The sequence below is a fragment of the Lichenostomus cassidix genome, chromosome 1, assembly GCF_008360975.1.
Source record: "Lichenostomus cassidix isolate B80296 chromosome 1, HeHo_3.0, whole genome shotgun sequence".
NCBI lineage: Eukaryota > Metazoa > Chordata > Aves > Passeriformes > Meliphagidae > Lichenostomus > Lichenostomus cassidix.
Window position 1 is genome coordinate 17,939,981 of NC_139479.1, and position 24,697 is coordinate 17,964,677.

Sequence of the window (24,697 nt, forward strand, 5' to 3'; positions counted from 1 at the left end):
ACAGTCAATATTATGTATATGTCAACAGTTCCTCAAAATTAACATGACCTTTACAAATTGTTAGGGCTTACAAAATACTGTTCATGCACTTAAACAAAAAAACCCAGTTGTTTGACCAACAGATTAATAGACACGGGAAACTCAAGTCAGTAGCATTCAGCTTAACACAGAAAATGATCTTACATGTATACATCCTGTGTATAAAATTCTGTGAACCGTTTGTAGTTCTGTATAGAAAAATGGATCTGATGCAGCAGTTTAGCAGAAAGTGAGAACAGGCACACAGAAGAATTTACACAACACATAAGACTTCCAGACTCTCAAGGGAATTCATAAGGTTTCTGCAAGATGGAGATTTATTGCCCATTTACAAAGAACAAATGGTAATTACAGGACAAGTATAACAATTAAATGTACAAGCTCTCGAATTGCACAAAGATACTAATTTCTCATGGTTGATGTGCGTTGTTAAAAACAGAGCTAGCCTAAGAGACCTTTGCAAAGATGTAGTGTAAACCCCTGCAGTTACAAGGGGACATGACTGAACAGGTAAGACACAGATTCACCATTGTGTGTTCTTCGAATTGCCTCTGCCAGGATCATGGAAATGTCAATAAACTGAAAGAAAAATTGAGAAGAAAAATGTTATGGCATGCCAAAAGCAATAAACTATGCACTTTATAAACATACAAACAATCAATCCATCTACCTTTGTGTTGTTTTTTATTACTAGGAAGTAATATAACATTAAAGCTTTAGGTATGGAACATATACATAAGAACTGCAATAATACCAAGTAAGAAAGCATTGACTAGGATCACTGAACAGTCATATTGTTGAGAACTTCTGACAAAGGGCATGTTGTCAAAAAGCCCCACTATTCTTGCCATCAGATGGCAGTGTCTGCTTGACACAAATATGTTTAAAGGAACCTTTTTAAGTGTTTGCCTTGTTTCAATAAATACTAAATAAATATTAAGCTTTTAAAAAATCCAATAATGCATTTAAAACCTCAGTCATTCATGCTTTTCTCCACTCTTTACTGAGGAAAACCTCCAAATGGGACACATGACTTTCCAGAAGAATTCCGTTAGTATTTTTCAAGAAAAAAAGTCAATGATATCTGTGGCCTCCCCAACACAATAACTGAGTTCCTACATGCCAATAGTGTATGATTAATATTGATTGGCAAAAAAAGACCAGTCAATTTTACATGTGTCACTCTTTCACAATCAAGTATACTCAAGGTGTGGCAAGTACCAAATATTTTGCAGTGCTCTATTGTATTACCTGAGCCCCTTAAAACAGTTTTTTAGCATGTTTTAGCAAAATGCTTTGCAAACAATGTATTTAACAATATTAATTTCCTCTCCAGGCACAAATTCTAGCACCAGTGAGCAGTAAGATACAAATCCCAAATTTAAAGAAATGACACAAAAATACCACGGTACCTGTATTTTTGGGCAATGTTTCATTTTCTCCTCTTGGGGGATTGTATTAGTTACCACAACAGCCTCAAACGATGCATTATTAATCCGAGAGAGGGCAGGACCAGAAAAGATGCCATGAGTCAGAATGGCATAAACTTTAGTCGCTCCAGCAGACAGTAACCTAACAGTAAACACACAAAAATAGCCTGCTGTGATGCATGTTAACATACATGCCCATAGATGAAGCCGGATACAAATCTCTGAAATACATTTTACTTACAAAGTCCTACGTATAATATATCTAAAAAACAATTCAGGTATTTTTATAACCTGAAAAAGTTTGAATTAAGTGTCTCAAAAAAATCCCCAACAAAAATTATAATTAAATTAAAAAGTTATTATTATCAGCAGTGATACTAATCTAAAATGTTGCACTTTTGACCATATCAGCACAACACAGAAATGAATGCCAGTACAAGTTTCCTATCTTAACCAGGCAAAAATTAAGTGGGTTGGATGGCAGTATTCATAACTCTATTGTGCCTCCATAATTGTCCACCTTTATTTTCATTTGCAATTCAAACAGTTCTGCTTGGAAGGAGTTTCTGAGGAAGAAGAAATGTTAATGATTAAAAGCCTAGCTTACTGCAAGTTTGTGGGAAGACATGTTGCTGATCCAAGCACACAGTGAAGTGAGGCATGAGGAGGAAAAAAATATAAATCAAAGAACTAGAACACCTTGTGAATGAGTCAAAATATCCTAATTTAGTTTCTAGTGGCCTCAATGCCTCCAGATGCTCAGTCCTACCTGCTTTTCTAGTCTTAGAAACAGAGACCCTGAGGAATGGCATTTTATCAGATCATCACAAAGGCACAGGAGGAAGCATAAGAGAGGAAAAAAAAAAAGACATAACCACAGAAACATCATCTCATTTTGAATGACTTAACAGAATCAAAGTTTTCTGGCCATTCTCAGCAATACATTTAGTAGCTGCAGCCTACAAGGAGTATGCATTACAACAGGGTGAGCATGTACCAAGCGTGTGTACTTGAGTTTGTACTTTAGCAAGTTGATCTGCTGTATCTGAAAATCTATTTCCTAGTCCATCTGCTTGATATGCATCTGGATTGCTCAAATAAAAAGAGTTCTTAGAAGTATTTTGGTGAGCAAGTCTAATTATACACAAAGTGCATCCCACCTGGATTTGACATTAATGAAAAGCACTAGTTCATGCCAAGAACATGATACAAGGCAGCATTACTCAAGCAAAAGCATCTTAGTGAACACTGCAGATACACTGAAGGTGATTGACAGTTTGGTCTCTAGAAATGTACTGTACGTAAATAAAGAGTGTTTCTCTCAAAAGAGGAAAGAAATAAAGGTCTTTTTGACAGGAATTAACTTCCTCTATGCACAGGAGTATAAAAAAATTGTTGGCTAGGCAATTTGTGATTTTGGTCTGCAAAGGGCACAGCCTAGAAGAATACTTTGAGGTGTAAATGCAGATAGCAAACAACTATACAACATCTGCAAAATTTCATTAAATTTCCATGAAACTGAAAAGAAACATAAAAGTATATGAATCCCTCTTCTGTGAGTTTTTGACATCCTTTATCTAGGTGCAAACAGCAAGTCTGCAACTAAACTCTGTAAACTCATGGGATTATCTTTATTTCAAGCCACCATGAACAAGGTCTAGGTCACTTAAAAGTCACCATGCTGCTTTCATACCATTTCCCACAGCATTCTCCTGTAGCAATGTGGACAGGTATACTTTTCACTGGGTAAAAAACTGGTTGGATGGCTGGGCCCAGAAAATGGCAGTGAATGGAATTATATACAGCTAGCAGTCAGTCACTAGTGGGGTTCCCCTGGGGCCAATCCCATCTGACAACTTTATCAATGATCTGGACAAGAGGGTTGAGGGCAGATCATACCAAGTTGGGTGGAAGAGTTGATCTCCCTGAGGGCAGGAAGGCTCTGCATCTGCAGAGGTCTCTCTGGACAGGCTGGATCAATGTGGTGAGGCTATTTGTATGAAGCTCTATAAGGCCAAGCACTGGGTCCTGCACTTTGGTCACAACAACCCTATGAAGTGCTACAGGCTTGAGGAAGAGAGGCTGAAGAGCTGCCTGGTGGAAAAGGACCTGGGGGAGCTGGTTGAGAACCACATGGACATGAGACAGCCCTACTGCTAACCTGAAATGGACCAGCATAAAGGCAACTGGAAAACCATAAAGTAATCCTTTCTACTTAGCACGGCTAGAGCCGTAGTTAAGACAGTGGGTCTACATTCACAGGCTTCACTTCAATAAGTGGACCAGCTGGAAGGAATCCAGAAGGCATCACAACTGAGCACAAGTCTACAAACCTTGTGGAAAGGCTGAACAAACTCAAGGAAATGAGAACTCTTCAACTAACTTTCAGACAAAAGACAGGAAAACTTATTCTCAGCTCCCCAGATGAAAAGGACAAGTAGTTTCATACTTAAGATGTACATTGAAGATTAACATTAGATTTGCATTAATCACTATGGAGAAAATACTTTAGTGTAAATCCAGTAAAGCTTTGTAAAATAGTGCCAAAGGAGAGTGGAAAGGCTTCATGATGAGGTTCAAGGAGGGAATGGTTTTTGATCTGTTGTTTCTGCCCTAGAACTGCAAGGTGCACTAGATGGCCCAAGTCCCTTTCAAGTTATATGACATTTTATTTATTCTGTGCTCTTCTTAAGTACAGATCATATATTCCTGTCAATATTTTCTCAATTTCATGTTCTAAAGAAGGACACAATCAGAACTGTGACTTAGAACTCCTACCTATAGACTCAAGGATCAGAATGACTTCATGCTACAGAGGTGAGGTTGGGTTACAGGCTTTGAGGACAACTGCATCCATCAGCTGTCTGCAGGTTGCAGCACAGTGAGACAGTGGGCCAGACCAAAATAATACTTACTTGTCTGCTGCGTGACATATTGTGCCACATGTGTCAGCCATGTCATCAACAAGTATTGCCACTCTGTCTTTTACGTCACCAACCAAGACCATTCTGTCCACTTCATTTGCCTTCTTTCTTTCCTTATGGATGAGAGCAAATTCCACATTCAGTCTGTCAGCAATTGAAGTAACCCTATGTTACAGGAAGAAATACGCCACATTAAGAGAAAAAATTTAAAAGAAAAAACAGTCATATATATGTATTTGCACAAAACCCAGTTTTTGTCTTCTGGCTTTCAAATTACCACAGCAAAAACTTTTGCAAGGAATGAGACAGATACAAACAACCTTAATTCATTGCTAATAAATACAACCAAAGCATCCTAAGCTATACCCCAAAAATCAATTTTTTAATTGAGTTGACTTTGTTTTTCTGCCATTAAGTGCCTGGCTTTGAAAACATTTCAGTTATTCACAAGTTTTATTAAGCTGCTGCAATACTAGTCACACTAGGTAATTTAAAGTACAGGGAAGTAAATGCTAAGCCTCCGGGAATGTGCACTTTAACATTCTAACTGAAAAATACCATTGCAGGATTTGAAACCAAGCCAAAGGGGAAAAAAGTTAGTAGTGATTAATAATTCTTTTCACAGTACTTGACTAGTAATCAAGTCACTTCATTAATTCCCTTACCATACATCTGCTTGACAAAGATCTTTTAAAACTCTTCAGGGTGACCTCTGGTGGCCAAACTTCCAATAATAAACTTAACTTGTTACAGACTTCAGATTGCTTTTTTCAGTTTTTTTAATATAATAGAGCCCTTCGGTATGAAGACATAGGAATAAAAAATTTCGTGCTTTTTTTCTAAATGCTGATGCAACCTTGTAGTCTGTCTTTTTAGACTATGTTTAGAAGGCTGTTTACAAGATTATTAACATGCATGGTTAATGGAGAACACAGTTTTATTTCTTTACCACTTAAATATGAAGTTTTTAGTTACTGTATATAAACACATGGATGACTAAAAAAAAAAAATCAAAAATTTTGGCATTTTTTATGAATAGTGTAATTTCATAGCAAGTCTCAATACCTCAGAGGCATTACAACAGAAAGATACTAAAGATAGACTGTATCTATCTATATTAAATGCAGTCAGAGCGAGCCTTGAAAAATAAACTCTTTTGATTAACTTCATAATGCACAAATGTTTGGTAGGGGAAAAAAAAATCTGTCTCCTGACTTGAATTGTGAGCAAAGATTGTATTTTGTTTAAAAAAAATAAAAACAAACAAAAACCCAACAAGAAGAAAGCCAACTGCAAAATAAAAGTATCCTGACAGGAATGAACAAAGAAATTTAACTAAGTGATCTTTTAGAATGCTTTCTATGTTCTTCACATCCTTAACTTGATTAATCTAAAAAGGAACAACTAGGAGTTATACTTAGTCTTATTTCACTAATAATCATTACAACATGAACACTCACAACAGACTCAAGGACTTAAAATCAAATTATGACAATCTTTCACATTTTTCCCCCTACTACATTTCAGATATTTAAATTGTTACGAGCTTACACAATTCCTGCTTCATTTGTCTTTCCCTCTGCAGCAGCTGCATGAGCAATAAAACCTGAGAATAAGCATTTTGCCTCCATGGCATGCTTTATGACCTCACCAGCCAGTCTGTGTCTGAGCTTTGGCATTGGTTTACATTCAGTCAATACCAAATAAAACAGAGTCTGCTAAATGAGCAACACGTGCTGTGAATGAAGAAAAACCTCCAATAAACTAAGTTTTCTATTTTTACCTTTCGCTACTCAAACTTTAATTCCCTTTTTCTAGCATGTATAGTGCAAAACTTGGGGTCAACAGGTTTACATCTGGAATGCAATAATGTAAAGAAAAAAAGAAATATGAGTCAAGCAAGCTCTTACCTAAACGCCAGCAGGTACAGTGGGAATAGGCCATATGCTTTGACAGAGAAGGGAAGCTTAGGCAATTCCAGAGCGAAGCAGGAAGAGGTGCAGCAACTGGACTAAAGAAGCAAGCAGCAGGAAAAATCTCTTCCCTCTGGTGGAGGGATTCAGCTAATGAGGCCATATCCAGGGAGAGAGAAAAATATCTTCTTTAGAGTATAGAAAGCTCCGGAATGTTTTCAAGCATGAACAACATAGGAAGAACTAGTTCTGTTTCTACAATGCAGTTGGATTAATCAGTGAGGTACACACTATCTTGCACAGCTCAGAGATGAATACAGAAGGCTAGACAATCTAGATCATTAACCACTAACTATATGTACATCTAATAGTTCTAGGCTTGTATAGTACCTTTTTGCACCACCTGCATCAGGTGAGACTATGATACAGTTTCTCCACTCGGGAATGTTCTCTTTAATCCACTGCAGGACTGCAGGTTCTGCATACAGATTATCTACTGGAATGTCAAAGAAACCCTAGTCCAAAAGAGAAAGAGAGTTTCATGAATATGTGTTTGTACCTTACCTGGAATGAAGACAAAGGGAAAGAATCAAACCTTTGCCTTTCACAAATGGTAGAACTTCAATTAGTATTTTACACTGGCCTAGTTCTGCATCTGATACTATGTCAATTGTAGCTGAAGTAAAATAAATATTAAAGGTCTCTAAAAAATATCATCCAAGAGTAGTGAAACAGAAAACATATGTTCTCAGCTGCTACAAAAATCATAAAAGATGATCACCTCCAGGCACTCAAGTAAACTCATGTTAGTGAAAAGCTCCCAAAAAATCGAGTGAATAATACTCAACTTCCATAAATCTCAACTGCTTGACACAAACAGCAGTATTTCAACATGTGGAAGACTCAAACTAAAATGGAATCTTGTCTCCGTGCAAGTTGTAAAGACAAGAAATCTCTGTTAGACCTTTTTATTTATGTGACAGCCATCTAGCATAATAAGAAATCCTAATTAAAATGGAATGCCAGAACGGGACGATATGGTATTTTCTATAAAAATAAGCTCTCTAAAAACAAGTTACACATGAGAATGACAAATTATGTGTTTCTGTGTCTGAGGAAAAGGTTTCGTGATTTGCTGGATTCAGCAGTAAGCCAGATAAGGGTTGCCAGGTTCCATCTCCACTTCTTTTAAGAGAATAGCGTACCCTTGGCTGTAACAACAAAACTCTACCTAGGGTGACACTATAATCTCTGACAAGGCTAAGATTAAGAGAACTTGCCCCAAGCCAGTATATTGTATGCTCTGGAAGCTTTTACATTAGACTTGGCAAATTCTGCTGAAGACTCCAATACATAAATATTTGAAGTAACTGCAAAATCACCCCATTAAATCAAGACTGGTCTCTTTCTAAAAGGGAATTTAATTAGAAACAGGTAGCAAGACTTCCTCTGAACCCTGCGAGTTCTGTACACAGACTTTCAAAATAATGACAGAACCCCAGAGAATCACTATTAGCTTGTCACATTAATTCAGTAGAGCTTCTAGGCACAACTAGTAAGAACCAACAGTTACCTGGATCTGAGAGGCATGCAAGTCCATGGTGATGATGTGGTCAGCCCCTGCTACTGACAGCATGTTGGCAACAAGTTTTGCAGAGATTGGTGCACGACTCTGAGGAATAAAGCACAAATGTTTTACATTTTTAAAATATTTCAACTAGATGCAAGGAGTCAGAAGACTAGTTACTTTTACTGTTTTTTCCCTTAAATTATTGGGAATCTAGATATTAATAGCTCAAGAACTTTAGCCAAACTAGCTTGTCAATCTTGCTACTAGGGTTTTGAAACTCAGTAAAGCATTTAGGAATATCTGAATCAGTTTGCACCATCTGCCTAATAGGGTTTTGTACTAAAGACATAAAATTTGGGATATAGTTTTCCAATTCTTCTACTTAGAAGTTTCAGCTAGCTTTTCTATAGCAGATAGACAATTTCTGAGTCTCTACTCTATTTAAACACCTCATTCTATCTTTTTCTAAGAAACATTGCAAAACCCAAAGATCAAAGGCAAAATGAACCCAAGTTTTGGAAACACTGCTTTTAAACAATGTTAGTATCAAGCATTTTTTCACGACACAGTAAAGCTTGTAGCAGATTCTTGTTGGCAGGGGTCTTCTACCCTGACCTTTTTTTTTGTTAATTTATGCTTAATTCCTGGACTCAATTAGGAGTCTGCAATTCCCAAAAGGGACAAAGGGGTGATGAAGAAATCCTAAGTAGAAAGAATGAAAGAAGAATAAAAATCCTATTAGCAAAGTTAATGCCAATGTCAAGAGCTTTTTAAAAGCATTGAGGATGCAGAACAAGCAAACAAGCAAAACAAACAAACAAACAAAAAAAACAAATTGAATCTATGGAGGATACCTAACTTTTTATTTAATTACTCCAAAGCTTTTTTCATATTTTTTAAGTTCTGAAAAAACCTGTGTTGCCCTAGACAACTTTCTCTAACTGAATTAGTAAACAAAACCTCCTGCTTCCTTTTTGCTAATCTTTAAATAAGGCTAATAGCTGGCAATAACATTAGCATGATGGCAGAACTGCAAGTCAGAGTTTCCATCTCAGTATCAGACTGTTTTGTGCTGGCACAGTGTTCTCTCCTGCTACATCTCTTCATCAAAAAACCTCCCAGGAACCTCCTCTCCTTCCACCCCATATACACAATTAGAGTATCTCTGCTTTCCTTCCACTGATGCTCAAGGGCATAAGTGACAATAAGCTGAATTACTGACAATTTAGCCTGGATGCTTTTCCATCTGTGTCCTATCAAGAAGCCAATCTTTTCCTCAAAACTTTTGCTAGCTGGGGTGGAAACTTGTAATTTCTCTGTTTTAACCTGCAGATTGACAACATACTTCTAGAACAGCAACTGAGATACTGCAGTCTTGTTTTATGGCTAGATCAAGTTTATCACAACCATTACTAAAATTCTTAATTTTGAAAACCATCCCCCTTGGGTCTTGTGTTTCACAGAACATCACCACTATGTAGTCTGTGTAAGATACACAGAAAGTAGATGCAACAGCCAGCACTTCCCTAGATCTCTGCGATTCAGATGCACATAGCTTCCAGAAGAGTTTATCATCATTAGTGCTTCAGCACAGTTGATTTTCCACTTTCTGAGGACAATGCTGTTCTTCATTTAAGTTCAGTTATCTAAGTTGTCCAAAGCTTTCTGGATATTTCTGTTATTGGCACCAATTTTTTGTTCATGCCATTTGAATTCCTGATCACTTCAGCTCATCTTAGCATCTGATATGTTTAAGCTGAACTTCAAAATACTCTCAAATCTCTGTCAACATATAACAAACGAAATATTTACTATCTACACTATTCATTCTATTGCAGTGTTCTCTTACCAGCTCTTTGCAAAGATGTATTTTAATGCTTCCACTGAGCTGGACTAACAGGTGATGCTGAAATGAGAGGTTTTCTCCCCTGCTTGTACTATCCTATCTTTCCAGGCTAGACACTTCCCTTGTGCTGTACAGTAGGGCCTGTCTGAACCAACAGCCTGGTGAGTCAGCTCAAACAGAAGAGAAAGGAAAATGGCAAATCAGGACCACCCACACTGGTAGAAACAAGTAACTAGTTCAGGCTAGCAGCTAAAGGCAAATTACATTCTTAGAGCGTGGTTTGCCATTTCCGCTCCATCTAGCACATTGAATATTGTCTAATTTTTTCATTTCTGTTCAATATAAATACCATTCTGTTTGTCTCATGTATCAATATCATGAGCACCACCATCACAAAAAAAGCCCAAACAAAACAGTTTCCTGCATCACATACTATGCATACGTTACCAGTTGGTACTTCTTTCAGCTGCTGGCCTTGCAAGCTGCCTTCCCAGAAGGAAGAACTTGAAGTTTTACCACTAGGTAACTTGTTTTAGCAGATATGCACACATCACAGATTGCCTACGTGTTGGTGGACAAAGGGTCTTGGAAGGAAAAATAGCCATACACCAGTACCTGTTTCTCAAGAATGGGCTAATAGATTAAGACAACAGAAATTTGCAGCTGACAGTTTCCTTTACACAAAATTGTGCATTAAAAGAAAACCCAAATGACACGTTTAAGATTTGCTTGCTTGCATAGAAAGTAAGTTTTGTGCTACAATATGATCCAAACTGAAGATTATTTTAAAATCAAATAAATATATCCATAGGAACCTCAGATAACCTGGCCTCATTATTCAGAAATTTGGATAACAAAGGTGGATGAGAACTCAGGATTTTTCTTATGTAGTTTATAAGCTTTGCTTCTGATGAAAGAGGTAAAAACACAGATTCACAGTATTCATTGCTCAATTCTTTGATGTTATTTTAGATTATTTTCAGAATTATTAGTATGAAATGCAGCATTAGATTATATACAGAAACTAAATTGCGAAAAAATCACACGAATTACCAGTGGCAAGGGGAATTCACAAGGCTAATATAAACAACCTCAGAGGAGTAACTGTGCAATGGACAGATAGCTGAAAATAAAAGTTGTCCATCAAGATCAAAGCTCTGTTGCCTTTAAGCATCTTAGTACATTGTCTTGCTCAATATTCATCACATGCATGCTGAACAGAAAAAAAAGGCAAAGAAACCCCAAAGATTTATAACTGGAACTTTCACTTCCAAGAAAGCCAGTTGTGAAGTGTATGGATACTGAATGTTCACTAATGTATTACCCAAATTTATAATTTCAAAAATGAGATATGCTTTGAAGCCTCAGAAGTTGACAGCCATTATCTTGAATGTCCGAATAAATTTTTAACTAGGAGTTTTCTTGTAGCAAACTATTCCACAGGATTACTGTCATGGCCTAGGTGAAACACAACTGAAATCAAGAAGTGAAACTGAGAATGTTCCTAGTTATACATAATGTAACCCAGTAAGTTTCACCCTTCAAGGCCATATTAGTGGAAATGCATGGTGTTAGATTAAAAAAAAAAAAAAAAAAGATACCTACCCAACGCTCCACGGACCCCTTCTACAAATCAAAAAAACAAAGTTACATGAGCTGTAGAACACCAAACTCACCTGTCACTGTACTTCTAATTTATCTCAAAGGCATCTCTGTGGCATCCTACATAAATGTGTCCTGCCCACAGCTTGTAGGGTTAGCATAATTGGAGGATGCATAAGTACAGTTATGGTCAAAGCACAGAAAACCTGAGCTATTTTTAAGTTTAGCTAGCTTGTTCATCAGAAATGTCCTAGTTTAGGGCAGCACTTGACTGAGTCTAAACTAATTTACTGACTTTTTTATGATTTTAGTAAGCCTTTTTTTTTCCAATCTGTTTCTCATTTAAAGATAGTCCAGGTTTAGTGCTAAAATTTTCAGAGTAGATTAGATTGTTCAGACTAAGATTTTTACTGGAAGGCCCTGTCCTTACATAAATAAATGAAGAGCACTTTATTGTTCTCATTAATCATAACTGCACCAGTGGAATGACAAATACATGATTATTTTAAGCAGCAAGGTCTCAGTCTATTTAGTTCTTAACGAACTAATGTCAATAACTTAAATTCAAACCAGAAAACAGCACCCACCTAGTGAAGATTATACTGCTTCAGTTCACAGTCAAGCAAACTAAAGCAATGTCTTTCACCACAGAAGAAAATCTGTGTACAATCATAGGAAGAAAATGGCTGGCACTTTACTGACACTTCAGGCAGCACACAAAGCTTGTGCACTCATCATGGGTCAAAGACCAAGTGATCTGATGCAATCCAACAGCAAGAGGGAAGATGTCCTTGTCAATAAGCTGCCCAATGTTGACAGCTATATTATAGCTTACTTTGCAACATGAAGGTCAACTACCAAGGCTAATTTCCACAGATGGCAAACATTTTCTCAATTGCAAAACAGAGGGGAAAAAACCTCCACTAACAAAAAAAATATTTTGCCTACAACTGCAGAATTCAGTGATACATAGAGAACAGTCCGGAAAAAAAAAATCTCAAAATCTCTATTAACCAAAATCACTGTCCTAGGCTATCCATCTTGAGATGGCATTTCCAAAATACAAAGTGCTCCTGGATGGCATGCTGTGCCACCACACTGGGGGGTTAAAATATCTCTGGAAGTCTGCCACATGGAGTTTGGGTACCCTTGACAAGAAAATTTAGATGCATGGAAAATTTGGAATATACTCATCCTTTTCCCACAGCAAGAACTTAGAGGATGGTACAGCAGAACCTCCCAAAATGAAGTGGGAAATCAAAACATAGTGAGATGCTTTCCCTTCTTTTCAACAAAATGCTTATTGGCACCCTTTCAAGGTCTTTTGATATAAAGTATTTCACCTCTTCTGATCAAGGGAAAGCATCATCCAATACAAAACACAGCAAAAAATAAGTACAAAGAGATGTAGGCAAAGAATGGGGTATTACTTTTTAACTCCTGAATTCCATTTTTGGAAGTATAACATGTAGACCCTCATAGTATTAGTATGGTATTACAGAGTCTGCACTTACAGAATTCATATACCAGAAAATAAGTTCTTTTAGTTTTGTTCTTAGACATCCCAGGCTGGCTATTACATCTTTTGTAATATCTGCTATTATTTTTAGCTTCTCCATTATTTCAGTCCTATTATGGTTTTTTTTTAATATAAAAGAATATAAAGAACAACAGAAAGCTTTCAGAATGGTTTGATTGATGCTCAAAGTGAATGAAAGGGGGCAGTCCATTTACAGGAAATAAATGAGAGAGGCAATTTTCCCAAAATACAATCACTGAAATCCAGTCTTTAAAGCCAAATTCATATTTCTTATTATTTCTTTTCAAGTGAGTTTAGGTAAAAGTACTATTCATATCACCTATCAAAGGGAGTTTTTTGTAGGTACAAAAAACTTTTGCAGGTACTGTATCTCTATACAGTTTTTTTTGTAGGTACTGTATCTCTATACAGTAGGGATAGAAAGACTAGTTCTATATTTTTTAAAATTAGTCTCACTTCCCACAGAGGTTAACCATGTGTTACCAACTTGGCTGAACTGATATATTCATCAGTTATGACAGATAAAATTCAGGAAAAGGGCACTAAAATCAGTAGGGCATTTATTGGGTTTCAATACAATTATTTGTCTTAATAAATCAAAATAATTACTACAAATATAAAAAACTTATTTTTAATCTGTCTGGTAGCATAAAATAATGTTTTTATTAATTACTGCTATGTTTTGTGGATTTTATCAGTTCCTTCCATTTTGCTCTATTTAACCATGTAGGACAAAACCTACCTACATAATAGTTACAGCACTTTGAATTTAGTATTTAATTTCATGAAATGAAAATGCTTAATAAGGTGTACTCTCTATATTTGCAGGGATTAAAAAATGAAAAAAACTTTGAAAAAGCAGGATAAACAATCCCATAAAATGAAGTTTGCTACCAAAGTACTCTACCACAAAGTAATATACCACACATAGAATATACCTACTCTTTGCAAACTGAAGCTATGCCAATTATCAAAACACAAGCAAAAAAAAATTTGTCTCCCTTGATTCGCTTATAGATAAAATAACTGAACATTTTATCAAGAGAAAAGGGTGGGGGAGGGAGGAAAACAATCAAATCTTTTGAATCACTTAAATCTTTATGAAAATTTTTAAGCTCCAAAAACTTCAAGTGAGCAGGCTGAACAAAAGCCTTCCAAAATGACATGGTTCTTACCTACCTTGTCTTTCTTATCTTGCCTGGCATATGGAAAACATGGAATTACAGCAGTCACTCTGGAGGCTGATGCAATCTTGCAAGCATTGATCATGATGAGTAGTTCCATTAAGTTGTCATTTATTTCTCCACAGCCACTCTGGATAATATACACATCTTCCCCTCTCACACTTTCACCAATCTCTACACTGAAAGAGCAGGAGATGATCATTTCAACACTTGAATTACTGGAAAAGCATTACTAAAAATAAAAACAATAAAAATAATAAAAAAAAAATCCAGTTGTGTTTTAAGAAACTTCCATAGGTTTTCTGTAAACTTCCCATTTAGAGTAGGATATTTTTACTATGATTTCAGTAACTGCCTCCTTGACACAAAGTCTATTTCAATATAAGCCAGTCTAAAATTTACTTTAGATTCAATATGGTCTTCATCAGGTCAGCACCAACCAACATGTAATTACAGCTATAAAATCTGCACCGTGATGTTGAAGTAAAGTGTTTTTAAAAGACAAAAACCTTACAGGAAAGCTAAAAGGGCTGCTAATCAACAGCTTACTATGGCTCAACTCTCAGGTTGTGTCAGTTGTTCTATTTGCTCTCTGCTTACATGCTTTGGTTCCTTATGATAGTATCTAAGTTTTTTTTTTTTGTTCTTCCACAGATTTCAAGACAAATTCTGGGACCAACCACTGCTCACACCACAGAAGCAAAAAATGAAATAGAGCTTATAAAACAAACAGGAAAAATAAAATTGTTGAATGTGTATTCTTTCTCGATTCTATATCCAAGCAAAAGACATCTACTGCTGAACCTCATTAGCTTTTCACACCTTTTACTCCAAACTTTACATATAAACATGGCAGAATAACCTTCATTGTTCCCTAAATCCACAAACAACATACATGAAACATACAGACTTCCTAAATAAGTAGGTGATCAGACCTTGCAAACCCATGCTCTGCTATGTCAGTCTCAGTTATTAAATGCTAGAATATATTGAACATTTATTTAAAAGATTGCACCTTTACCCAAAACACACGTAAGGAAGTTTCTGACTGGAAACCATCCACATGGCCCAGATGTGGGTAGAATAATTTCTCTTCAAAGCTGAGGCTTGTTCTAGTCAAACACACTCCTAACAAGTTTTGTTTATCAGCTCTCAGGGTGCTGTGTAAGACTCTTGAGCTTTCTGCAGAAAGGAATTTGTTGCTTTTAAACACCTTAATGATAACCACACATTTGATTTATCACCATCAAGATAGCTGAGCACATTCTCAGCTTCCCTATTTCAGTTCTTTGCAGTCCTAAACAAGCTATATAAAAATGATGTCTTAATTTTTCTTCTTAACAGAATACATTTTTTGCCTAAGAATGTTACTAGCAGGATTTCTTAATGTCAAAAGAAAGCAAACCATCAAACAAACACCAGGTCTCTGGAAGGACAGAGGTGGTCAGGGACAGTGTCATCTGCAGATATGACAGGAAACCTTTTGGAGGCTTTCATCATGCCAACAATACACTTTTTTCTTTGGTCATAAAACTGTTACTTCACTGTCCAAGTTTTTGATCAATGGAATGAGGTCATTCAGAGAAAACTGTTTTGATCAAAATATTTTCTTCATTTGTTTCCCTTTTTAGAGCTGAAAAAATTTTGGTCAATATAACATTTGTTCAGGAAGATATTAAGTGTGATACATGATTGGAAAAACTAGCCAGGCTTAAGTAGAAGACTTTCTGAACACAAATCCAGCTCCATGTGAAGAATCTACTCACTAGCTTTCAGATGTGGCCGCAATCATTATTATAGCTTTGTCGTTATCACGAGGGCTTAAAAAAATTCTAATTGCACTTTGTCTCAGCAGTTACACAGACCTGCTTTATAATGAGTGTTGCCACATACCACACCTTTTGGAATATGCCCAAAGAAGAATTATTTTATTACTAAGGGGAAAAGACGGAGCAGTTAAAAAAGGAACAGTCTAACATTACATACTGGGAAAAAAATTGGCTGAGTGACAAAAGTACATGATCTTAATGTTCACTATATACTGAAAGAACACTGAATTGCAACACTTAGAGTTGTTTTACTCTTTTAAAAACTGTCACTGCTATTCATATCACTAAAAACCAGTTTTCAAAAGGTCAGGGAGTACACTTTCAGATAAATATACGTCTGGCTAAAACAGTTGACCTGAGTTGATGATTTTTCCATTGTCATTAATTGTATTTTTTTCTAATGATCTTGAGCTACCAATAAACATCATCTTGTAAACACCTTAGAAAACAAACATGCTACTTACTTCTCTCTTAGTGCATTTGAAAAAAAAAGTAGCTATGTAGCTAGAATGACATATTTATCACACAGAAATGTGAGTAGTCACACTTCCTAGTCAAGAAGAGAGAGCTGTGCAACAGACCAGTATCTCTTATCCATCTTCTCTAAGATTGATATTGAGAGGTACTCTGTAGACTCAACCAACAGATACACACACAGCTGCCTATTTTACCTTCCCCAAGCCAGAGAGTAAAAGGTAACCAGGCATTGTGCTGTAAGTATTTCATCAGATATAGCCTGTACTAACCACATTGGTGGGGATTTGGGTGGTGGGCTTTTTTTACTGGAGGTGGGACAGGGAATTGGCAGTTTGGGTTTGTTTTGGTTCAGGTTTTCTTACCCCATCCCTTTTTTTTAAAATATATTCAGGCAACCAATAAAAGACTATAAACTATATAAACTATACAATCAGGTATTTGAATGTTGCATCTCAATATCTGTTAGACAACACTAAACTAACAGTACTCAAACTTTGTGACAGTTATCTTATTAACATTACTACCAAATCCCCCATCTATATCATGACCTTATGAACTGTTTCTGAGGTTATTTAAACAATTTCACATAGGACACAGAGGAAGGACACAAGAACAAGCTCTTGCCTCAAGATTACAAGCTCTGTTTGTTTTGTGCAATTTAATGAAATTCAGCTATTTGGTAACAGTTTACATAAATTTCTGTTCAAGAGGAGTCAACACAACATGTACATTAAAAACCCTGACAGCACACAGTTCTGTTTAAAAGGGAAATTTACAGAAATCAATATCCCACAAAAGTAATTAACTCTGAGCCAGTTGCTTGGCATCCAGGAGCACAAGGCTCTAGCTGAGAGAGAGACATAGGACAGGATATGATGAATACCAAGTTTAAGTGTTAGTATTTGCCTTCAGGTTGAAAGGGCTGGTCTGAGAGTTCAATTTAATAAGAAACTTGAACAGACTAATAACCATGAATTAAGGATATGGCACAAAACCCACTTAGGTTACAAACATATTTCAATGGCTGAAGCATCTGTTAGGCAAAAATCAGAATCAGGAGTATCAGCAAACTGAGCTCCTTCTGAGCTAGATTTATAGTGCACTCCCAGCTGAACATAGTGATGGGAATTCAAAATTTGTACATCCCAGCTAAAAACCAAACAATTGTGGGGAAGTAAGTATGTAGAGGCAGACTACAATGGTAAACAAAGTAAATACATAACTAAGATGCTGTTCAAATCATACACTTACAAGGGCTCTACAAGGGCTCTCTAATTAATTTCAGCAGACTAAGTTTCTAGCCATGCTTACAAAAAGTAGGATTTCTCAAGCAAATTAGATGCCAATAAAGTGGATGTATACTTCAGGCCCTTTTAATACCCAGGGAAGAGGCCAAAAAAGAAGGTCTGGAGTCCTCATACAGTGTGCAAAGAAAATCAATACCTCAGAAGTGATAAAAAGGATCCACATGCTGAGTTTGCAGTTCATTGAAACCCAGCCAATGGCAAGCACTGAGCAGCAGGGTGTGTTGGACCTCCTACCTTTGGGAACACACTTTGCAGAGTAAAGTCTTTCAATGCAAGAGTTTCAACTTACTAGGCAAATATTTCAATTGATGGGATGTTACATAATTAAAGCTGGTACCAGCAGAGCGCAAAACAACAAAGAAAAACAATAAAAATGCCAGAGCTGGTTTTACATTTATAGGGATCCCATATCTCCTGGCACCATGGTCTCCCCTCAACTCTAAGGTCTTCCACTTTGATTACCAGCTCCAAGTCAAACCCCCTGCTGTATCTCCATTAACATCTGCTCAATTCTAACTCAGAATACTCACATGGTAAACACCAGACAATATGAAATATCTTGTTACCCTCCATTCTGGCACACAGCCTGCCACCCCAAGAGGAAAATACCTTTTCTTGAGCTAGTTCTGGGTTCAGCCACATGCAGTCCAAAAACTACCATCAAAAATTTGGAAACAAAGGCCTAAGAAGCCTGAAAATGTACAAAAATTCTTCCAAGGCTGAGCACCACCCTCTGCACCTAAGAACACATCATGTGGGATTGGCATCCATTATTCACACAGGTCAGGGGTTTTTTGTTTGGCTTTTTTTTTGGGGGGGTAGGTGGTGTTGTGGTTTTGTTTTGATTTTTTTGTTTGTGTGGTTTGGTTATGTTTGTATGGGGTTTTGGGGTTTGTTTTGGTCTTTTTTTTAATTTCAAGTATTTAGCATCTATGCAAAGATAAAAGTGCACAGTATATGGCAAGGTAAATTTGGAAGTCTCAAACCAAAAGCTTTAAAGGATTTGGGGCCTTTTCCAATTCAGAGAAATGAGCAATGCAATAATTAGCCATATTTGCTGCATCTTCAACTTCTCATACAAACAAAACACTGTGATGTTGTGGCTTTAACACATACAGTGTGCAGTCTAAAAACAATTTTTATTCAGCCAAGCTGGTAAGATCTGTTTCTCCAGTCTCTCTTTGCTTGTGACAGTGCAAGTGAGCTGGGAGAGAGCGAAACAGAGGCAGAGCACAACCAGCCCAGCCAGGAATCACTTGCTCAGCAGCAGGCCAGTGTGAAGAAACACTTCACATCCCAGTGTGTCCCTAATCCCTACTGCCTTCAGCTGCTCTAACACCAGTTTATGACCTGAGCTTGCTCATTCCATGATTAGGGATCTGCAAACACCATAACCATCTACTCATTAACAGTGACACAGTTCATGGCTCCACATCAGCTGAACCCAAAGGAACCAGGTTACATGAGATGTAGTGAGGTCACATCTCATCTGAGACTATTGCAGTACAAGAATTGAAGGATACTGATGGGGAGATAGGAAGGAAGACTTGCAGCCAGGTGTCAAATTGGACATCCCTAATATATAAGTTTCCAGGTCTGCTCTTGATTTTTTTCAATTATTTACTTCATGGAACTAATGAAACTGGGGTTTCATTACTCCGCTTTGTGTGAAACAGACTCAAACCCATCCTCACATGAATTATCCAGGGAACCATCAGCTACTTTTTCCTAACTTCCAAAATGAAAAATAAGTCCACAACATCCAGCTTAACTTATTTACTTACAAGAAAATAGCCCTTATATCAATAGCCCTTATATCAACAGCACAGCTTTTCCCATACAACAGACAACGTTCCTTTGTATTTGTTCCGTATTTCCTTCTGTAAAAGCTAAATGGCATATGCTTTCAGTTTCTGAAACACTCCAGCTTCAGCAGCTGAATAAGGCTGAGAGTACGAAGCCTTCAAATTCACATGTGCCAAGCAGGACTTCAATTTCCTTTGTTGTGGATCACAAAAATCTACAAGACTCAGTTCATCCAGTGAATCTGACAGCAAGAACCCAGGAAGCTCAGAGGAATGGGTGGGAGCACTAACTTCTTTCACCAGGAGATATGTGAGCAAAAGAATGCTGTCTATGAGCAGCTTCTGTTTTGAGAACAATAAGTATTTCAAGGGCAGAGTTAATATGAATAGCCTTTAGAGAAGGAAGAATACCGTATCTTGTAAAAAAAATATTTACAAAGTGATAAATTTAATTATATTTTTAATTGACTCACCAAAAATATCTGCACTTGGGTTTAATTGTATATCAACTCTAATGAAACACTACCTCAGTGTATTTAGAGACAATTTTGCAAAAAACTTCAGTGTTTAATATCTGTATGCATCTGTTACATGTCTATCAAACAGAGTTCCATGATGCTGAAACCCCAACAGCCATCCCTGTTTAAGGACTTCCATTCCTTCCTTCTTGCTCCAGCCTAAAAACCCTGCTGATGACAGTTGGCTTGTGGGGTTTGAAGAAGATAAACTAAGCCCCCACTGAAGCCCTTATTTTGCAGATAAGTAAGGTGGAGCCACCCAAACTCCTACCACGGCACTGTGGCTGTCACTTAACTGACACACAAGCTGTGAATAATAACAGAGTTATCATCCACAACCAGATATTATTGAGGAGCTCTGTGACTGCATTCGGTAGCATTGCCTGACATTAGTAGCCAGCTGAAGGAAAGCATCTCCTTACAGTTCAAAGGGAAGGAGGAAAAAAATGGAGCAGTGATTGAGTCTGCCAGCAATTTCCTCCACTTTCCCTAGAACATACATTACATTTACCAGCTACAGAACCTGAAAGAATACTGAATGCCTAAAATTAGAAGAAAACTGTTATAGTGCTAGATTGACCAGTCTCAGTACAGATTAAAACAAGAAGCCTTTCCCATTTTAAATGTTCTGGAACTGGAAACATACGTGGCTATTTAGCCACAGTGCCTGTCAGTGATGGTCCTAGGCCTGGCTAACCTCACCATCAGTTTCTCAAACCCACTTACAACTGCTGAGAACTGGGACCAAAACCTAAAGCCTGTTTGACTTGAAATATAATGCAAAATATTTAATAACTCTTCCCTCCACTCTGTTCTGCAAGCCAGACTAATTACAACTCTCAAGTGAAAGGCTTCCAGCTAGGACCTTTTGCAAGGATTTAAGCCTAGGGCTGCACAGAGTTATCAATTTACCCATCATTTATATTTAAGAGAATGCAGAAAACAGCAAAACAGAGTTTTTAACAAAAGCTAAATCTTCTCTGCAACTCGCTAACTTAACAGACCTGACAAAGCAAGAATTTGTTGACCCTCAGGCCCAGGTTTATCTGTTTGCACAGGGGTTTGCTGAGTGCCACTGGAAGATTTAGGGTTCTTTGAGCTTTTTAACTATTAGGTTCTACTATTCTGCAATACTGCAAGTGTATTTCACAATGCCAATACACTTGCTCATAAATTTAAAAATGCAACAAAATAAGATATCAAAGAGCAATAAAAAAATAAAGAAAAAAAAGACTGTGCTGGACTCTCTTTATATAGGAGGAAGTGAATTTTTGCTTACATATACACACAATTTTACTGTATAGACAGACTGAAAATCCAGATGTCTCAGGAAAGGACCTCTCTGCGTAAGTATCAACTTTACCTGCAGTTTAATTTCAAATACATTGTTGAGGAATTCTCTAACTACTATTGCTGGGGTTTTTTTTTATTAAGAACATTAGTTTGAAAACTGGAAAATCAACATCCTGAAATAAGTCACTAAGAATAGTGAAAAAATTATCCACTTGAAATATTATGTAGTGGATAAAACTTTACTTGCTGAAGGGGAAACAAGAACTTAGAATCTCAAAAAAAAAGGAAGTTGTAAAATGAAAAAAAAACCCAAAAAACAAAAAAAAACCCCACAAAACAAAACCCACACACTTAAAGGTTTAAAATGTTAAAGTATTTTAATTCAGGGAATAAAAGAAATAAAAAAAAGATAAAGTCAGCCTTGCAGTGTTGCGACAGAAGCAACCAGAAATCATTTTCTTAATAAACACATTCCTCATATCTGTACCACATTACATCACTACTTGCCTAAAAACAATAAACTGGCACTACTAGATTAGCCTAACCACTGACATGGTGCAGTCACCACTACCTTTCTTTTTAATGGAAGAGAGAATACTCCATATGTGGAAACATAGGTGGAATGACAGTCTTGAGATTATCCCATCCTGAAGCCTAGAATTTAATTATCTTATAAAACAAATATGCAAACTTTGGAGATAAATTTCTATCTTGGATGAAATCTAAACCAATTTAGTTCTGTTGTTTGCTATGTTTCAAGCACAGATTAAGATAAGTGTCTCTGGAGAACAAACATTACAAAAAAATTAGACAAGCTAGCAAGAAAGTCATGCAACCAAATACACAAGTTAAATTTTATCATGCAGAAAAGAGATCAAAGAGCAATAAAGTGAGTATGGGGCTGGAAAGAATTGAGAGAAGATTTAAGCTTTCATTTAATCAGGAATGAATAGAAGAGTTAGAGTGTGCAAACATTAGATTGCATAAACACCAATGGAAGAGGGTTTATAGCAGTGCCAGTGAGGATAACTAGAACAAGAGCAACTGCACTGAGAATGCAAAAATGTAGACAGAAAAGAAGTACAAGCTTTGTGAGAGCAATTTTAGAATACATCATGATAATCTTTCAAAGGAAGCAATGAAAACACACATTTTCAGGAGATTCAGAACAAGAACAGATGAAAGTAAACATACAAGAACCTCAGATACTAGCCAGTTACTTACAGCAGGAACTTGTGTTTCAGAGTCAGCTGGTAGCCTAGACTCACACATCTATAGAGAAGCTGTCACACAGTCTTACCAGCTCATGGGATGAACATACCACTGCCATCTCAACTAAAAATTCTTCATTAAAATCGGGAAAAATTAAATAGGTGGGTCAGAAAGCAAAGATGACACACTAATAAAGAGAGGCATTACTGATAAAAAAGCATTGGCAAGCACATTCTCAGAGTCCAGGTGAGCAAGCCATCCTCACAATTTCACACAGGATTTTTTTGCACTGCTACCAAAGTCACTTTCTACATTTGGCTGGCCAGGAACCTGGAATGATGAAACTCTCAGGAGTAAGCCAAGGCCATCACAACAACTGTATTACCCTCATGCATGACCGCTAGTCTTGGAGTACAGAATGGAGCCCTACAGGAGCTGTAACTGGTCCACCACACACACACACACACACACCTGGCTGCTGATACAAAATAAAGACCAGATGCAACAAATTCTGCAAGCGTGATTTGACCTAGGCCCTTTTTAAAATGTCTAATCCATCATCACCATCCTGTTCTTACATCTGCTTTATGCAGACTGACTTACAAAACTTCATGATATCCTGTAGTTTATAAAACCAAGATGATTTTTTATGTTTAGGTAGATAAAGCTGATCAACTGCACAGTCAACTATCTGCGAGCGGTGGGATGCACCTGGCGTCGCAGACGGGCTGCCTGTGCAAATACCACTGTCACCCCACAGGGGGAAGGATGCTCTTCAGCGGGCCGGGGCCGCGCCAGCCCTCCTCCGCCCAAGCAGCTCCCGACGGGAGCGCTCCCGAGCTGGGCGGGCACCAGCCAGCCGGGACACCTCCGTGCGGTGCTCGTGCTCCGCAGGCGGGAGGAAGGGACGGGGGGACAACCGGGAAGGGTTGCCGGGCAGGACACACCGCACCGCCCGTGCCCCCGCGGCTGCACCTCAGCGAGCCATCCATCCCGCACCGGCTCAGCTGCCCTGGCAGGACCCGCCGCCAGCCCGGGGTGACACGGGAGCAAGGGAGCTGGAGCCGCCGGCAGCCCAGGGTGACACGGAGCTGGAGCCGCCGCCAGCCCGGGGTGACACGGGAGCAGGGGAGCTGGAGCCGCCGCCAGCCCGGGGTGACACGGAGCTGGAGCCGCCGCCAGCCCGGGGTGACACGGGAGCAGGGGAGCTGGAGCCGCCGCCAGCCCAGGGTGACACGGGAGCAGGGGAGCTGGAGCCGCCGCCAGCCCGGGGTGACAGCGGGGCGGGACCCGCCGCTGCAGCTCCCGGCGCGGGGGTGTGTCCGGGGTGCGCCCGTGACGCCAGCGGGGCGGGAGAGCCGCGGCACAGACACGCACCTGGTCTCCTGGTTGCTGAACTTCTTGGTGACCACCTTGCCCAGCTCCAGCCCGAGCCGGTCCGCCACCCGCTGGGACAGGTCGTGGTGGGAGCTGCCGCTGAAGAGCACGATGTTCGGCATGGCGGGGGCGAGCGCGGGCGGGCGGGCAGTCGGGGCCGCGGCGAGAGCGATAGAGGAGTGTGGGGAGCGCGCAGCGCGGTGAAATAGCGGCGCTGCGGGCCCGCCCCGCCGCCGGGACAGCGGGAGGGACCGGGGCGGGGCCAGCCGGGGCCGCCCGGGGCACAGGTAGCGCCTTCGCGGCTGCGAGGTGGCGGTCGGGGCGGCCCTGCCACCGCCTCCTCCTCCTCCTCCTCCTCCTCCTCCCCGTGCGGAGCTCCGAGCCCGGTGTGCTCCGTGCGCTGCCGGCCTCCCTCCTGCCTCCGGAGCAGCGTGCGGCCGGGCTGCACCTCAGGCGGGCAGAGCTCCCGCACTTGCAGAGAAGCACGGGCAGAAGATCCTTACAGGGGCTCGGCTGCCTGTGGGAATATGTGGTTCAGGTGACACAGTCACCCGAAAAAGCAATGGCCGAATACAGTTATAGCTAGGAGTTAGGTATCTAACTAGTCTGACTTACCAGAGCTGTCCTTAAATAACCCACAACTGATACATAAACACTACGCGTTTTCCATTCGCATGGTTTTGTCAATTGTTGCTTAGAAATAGGCTCATGAGCAAAGTGCTGTCTGGAAACTGACAAAGACAAAAAGGTCTTAGCTTTCAGGTAGAGCTGTTTGAACTTGTGTGTATACAAAGAAATAGGCTGCATTGGTTAAGTGACTTCAGAGGCACC

General features: G+C 38.8%; 1 protein-coding gene across 2 annotated transcripts; it reads right to left on the minus strand.

Annotated features, from left to right (window-relative positions):
- Positions 1–333: 333 nt before the first annotated feature.
- Positions 334–24,053, minus strand: PRPS2 (phosphoribosyl pyrophosphate synthetase 2). 2 transcript variants are annotated; one of them, XM_085052085.1, is made up of 8 exons: positions 23,867–24,053; positions 14,044–14,227; positions 11,328–11,348; positions 7,880–7,978; positions 6,697–6,821; positions 4,385–4,558; positions 1,452–1,611; positions 334–618 (listed from the first exon to the last, which is right to left on the minus strand). In XM_085052085.1, exons 1-8 carry the CDS (start codon positions 23,986–23,988, stop codon positions 526–528), a joined length of 978 nt encoding a protein of 325 aa, XP_084908211.1. In that variant the 5' UTR covers positions 23,989–24,053; the 3' UTR covers positions 334–525. The 2 variants fall into 2 exon arrangements, with proteins under 2 accessions (XP_084908211.1, XP_084908221.1); XM_085052095.1 differs by lacking the exon at positions 11,328–11,348.
- Between the last annotated feature and the right edge of the window lie 644 nt (positions 24,054–24,697).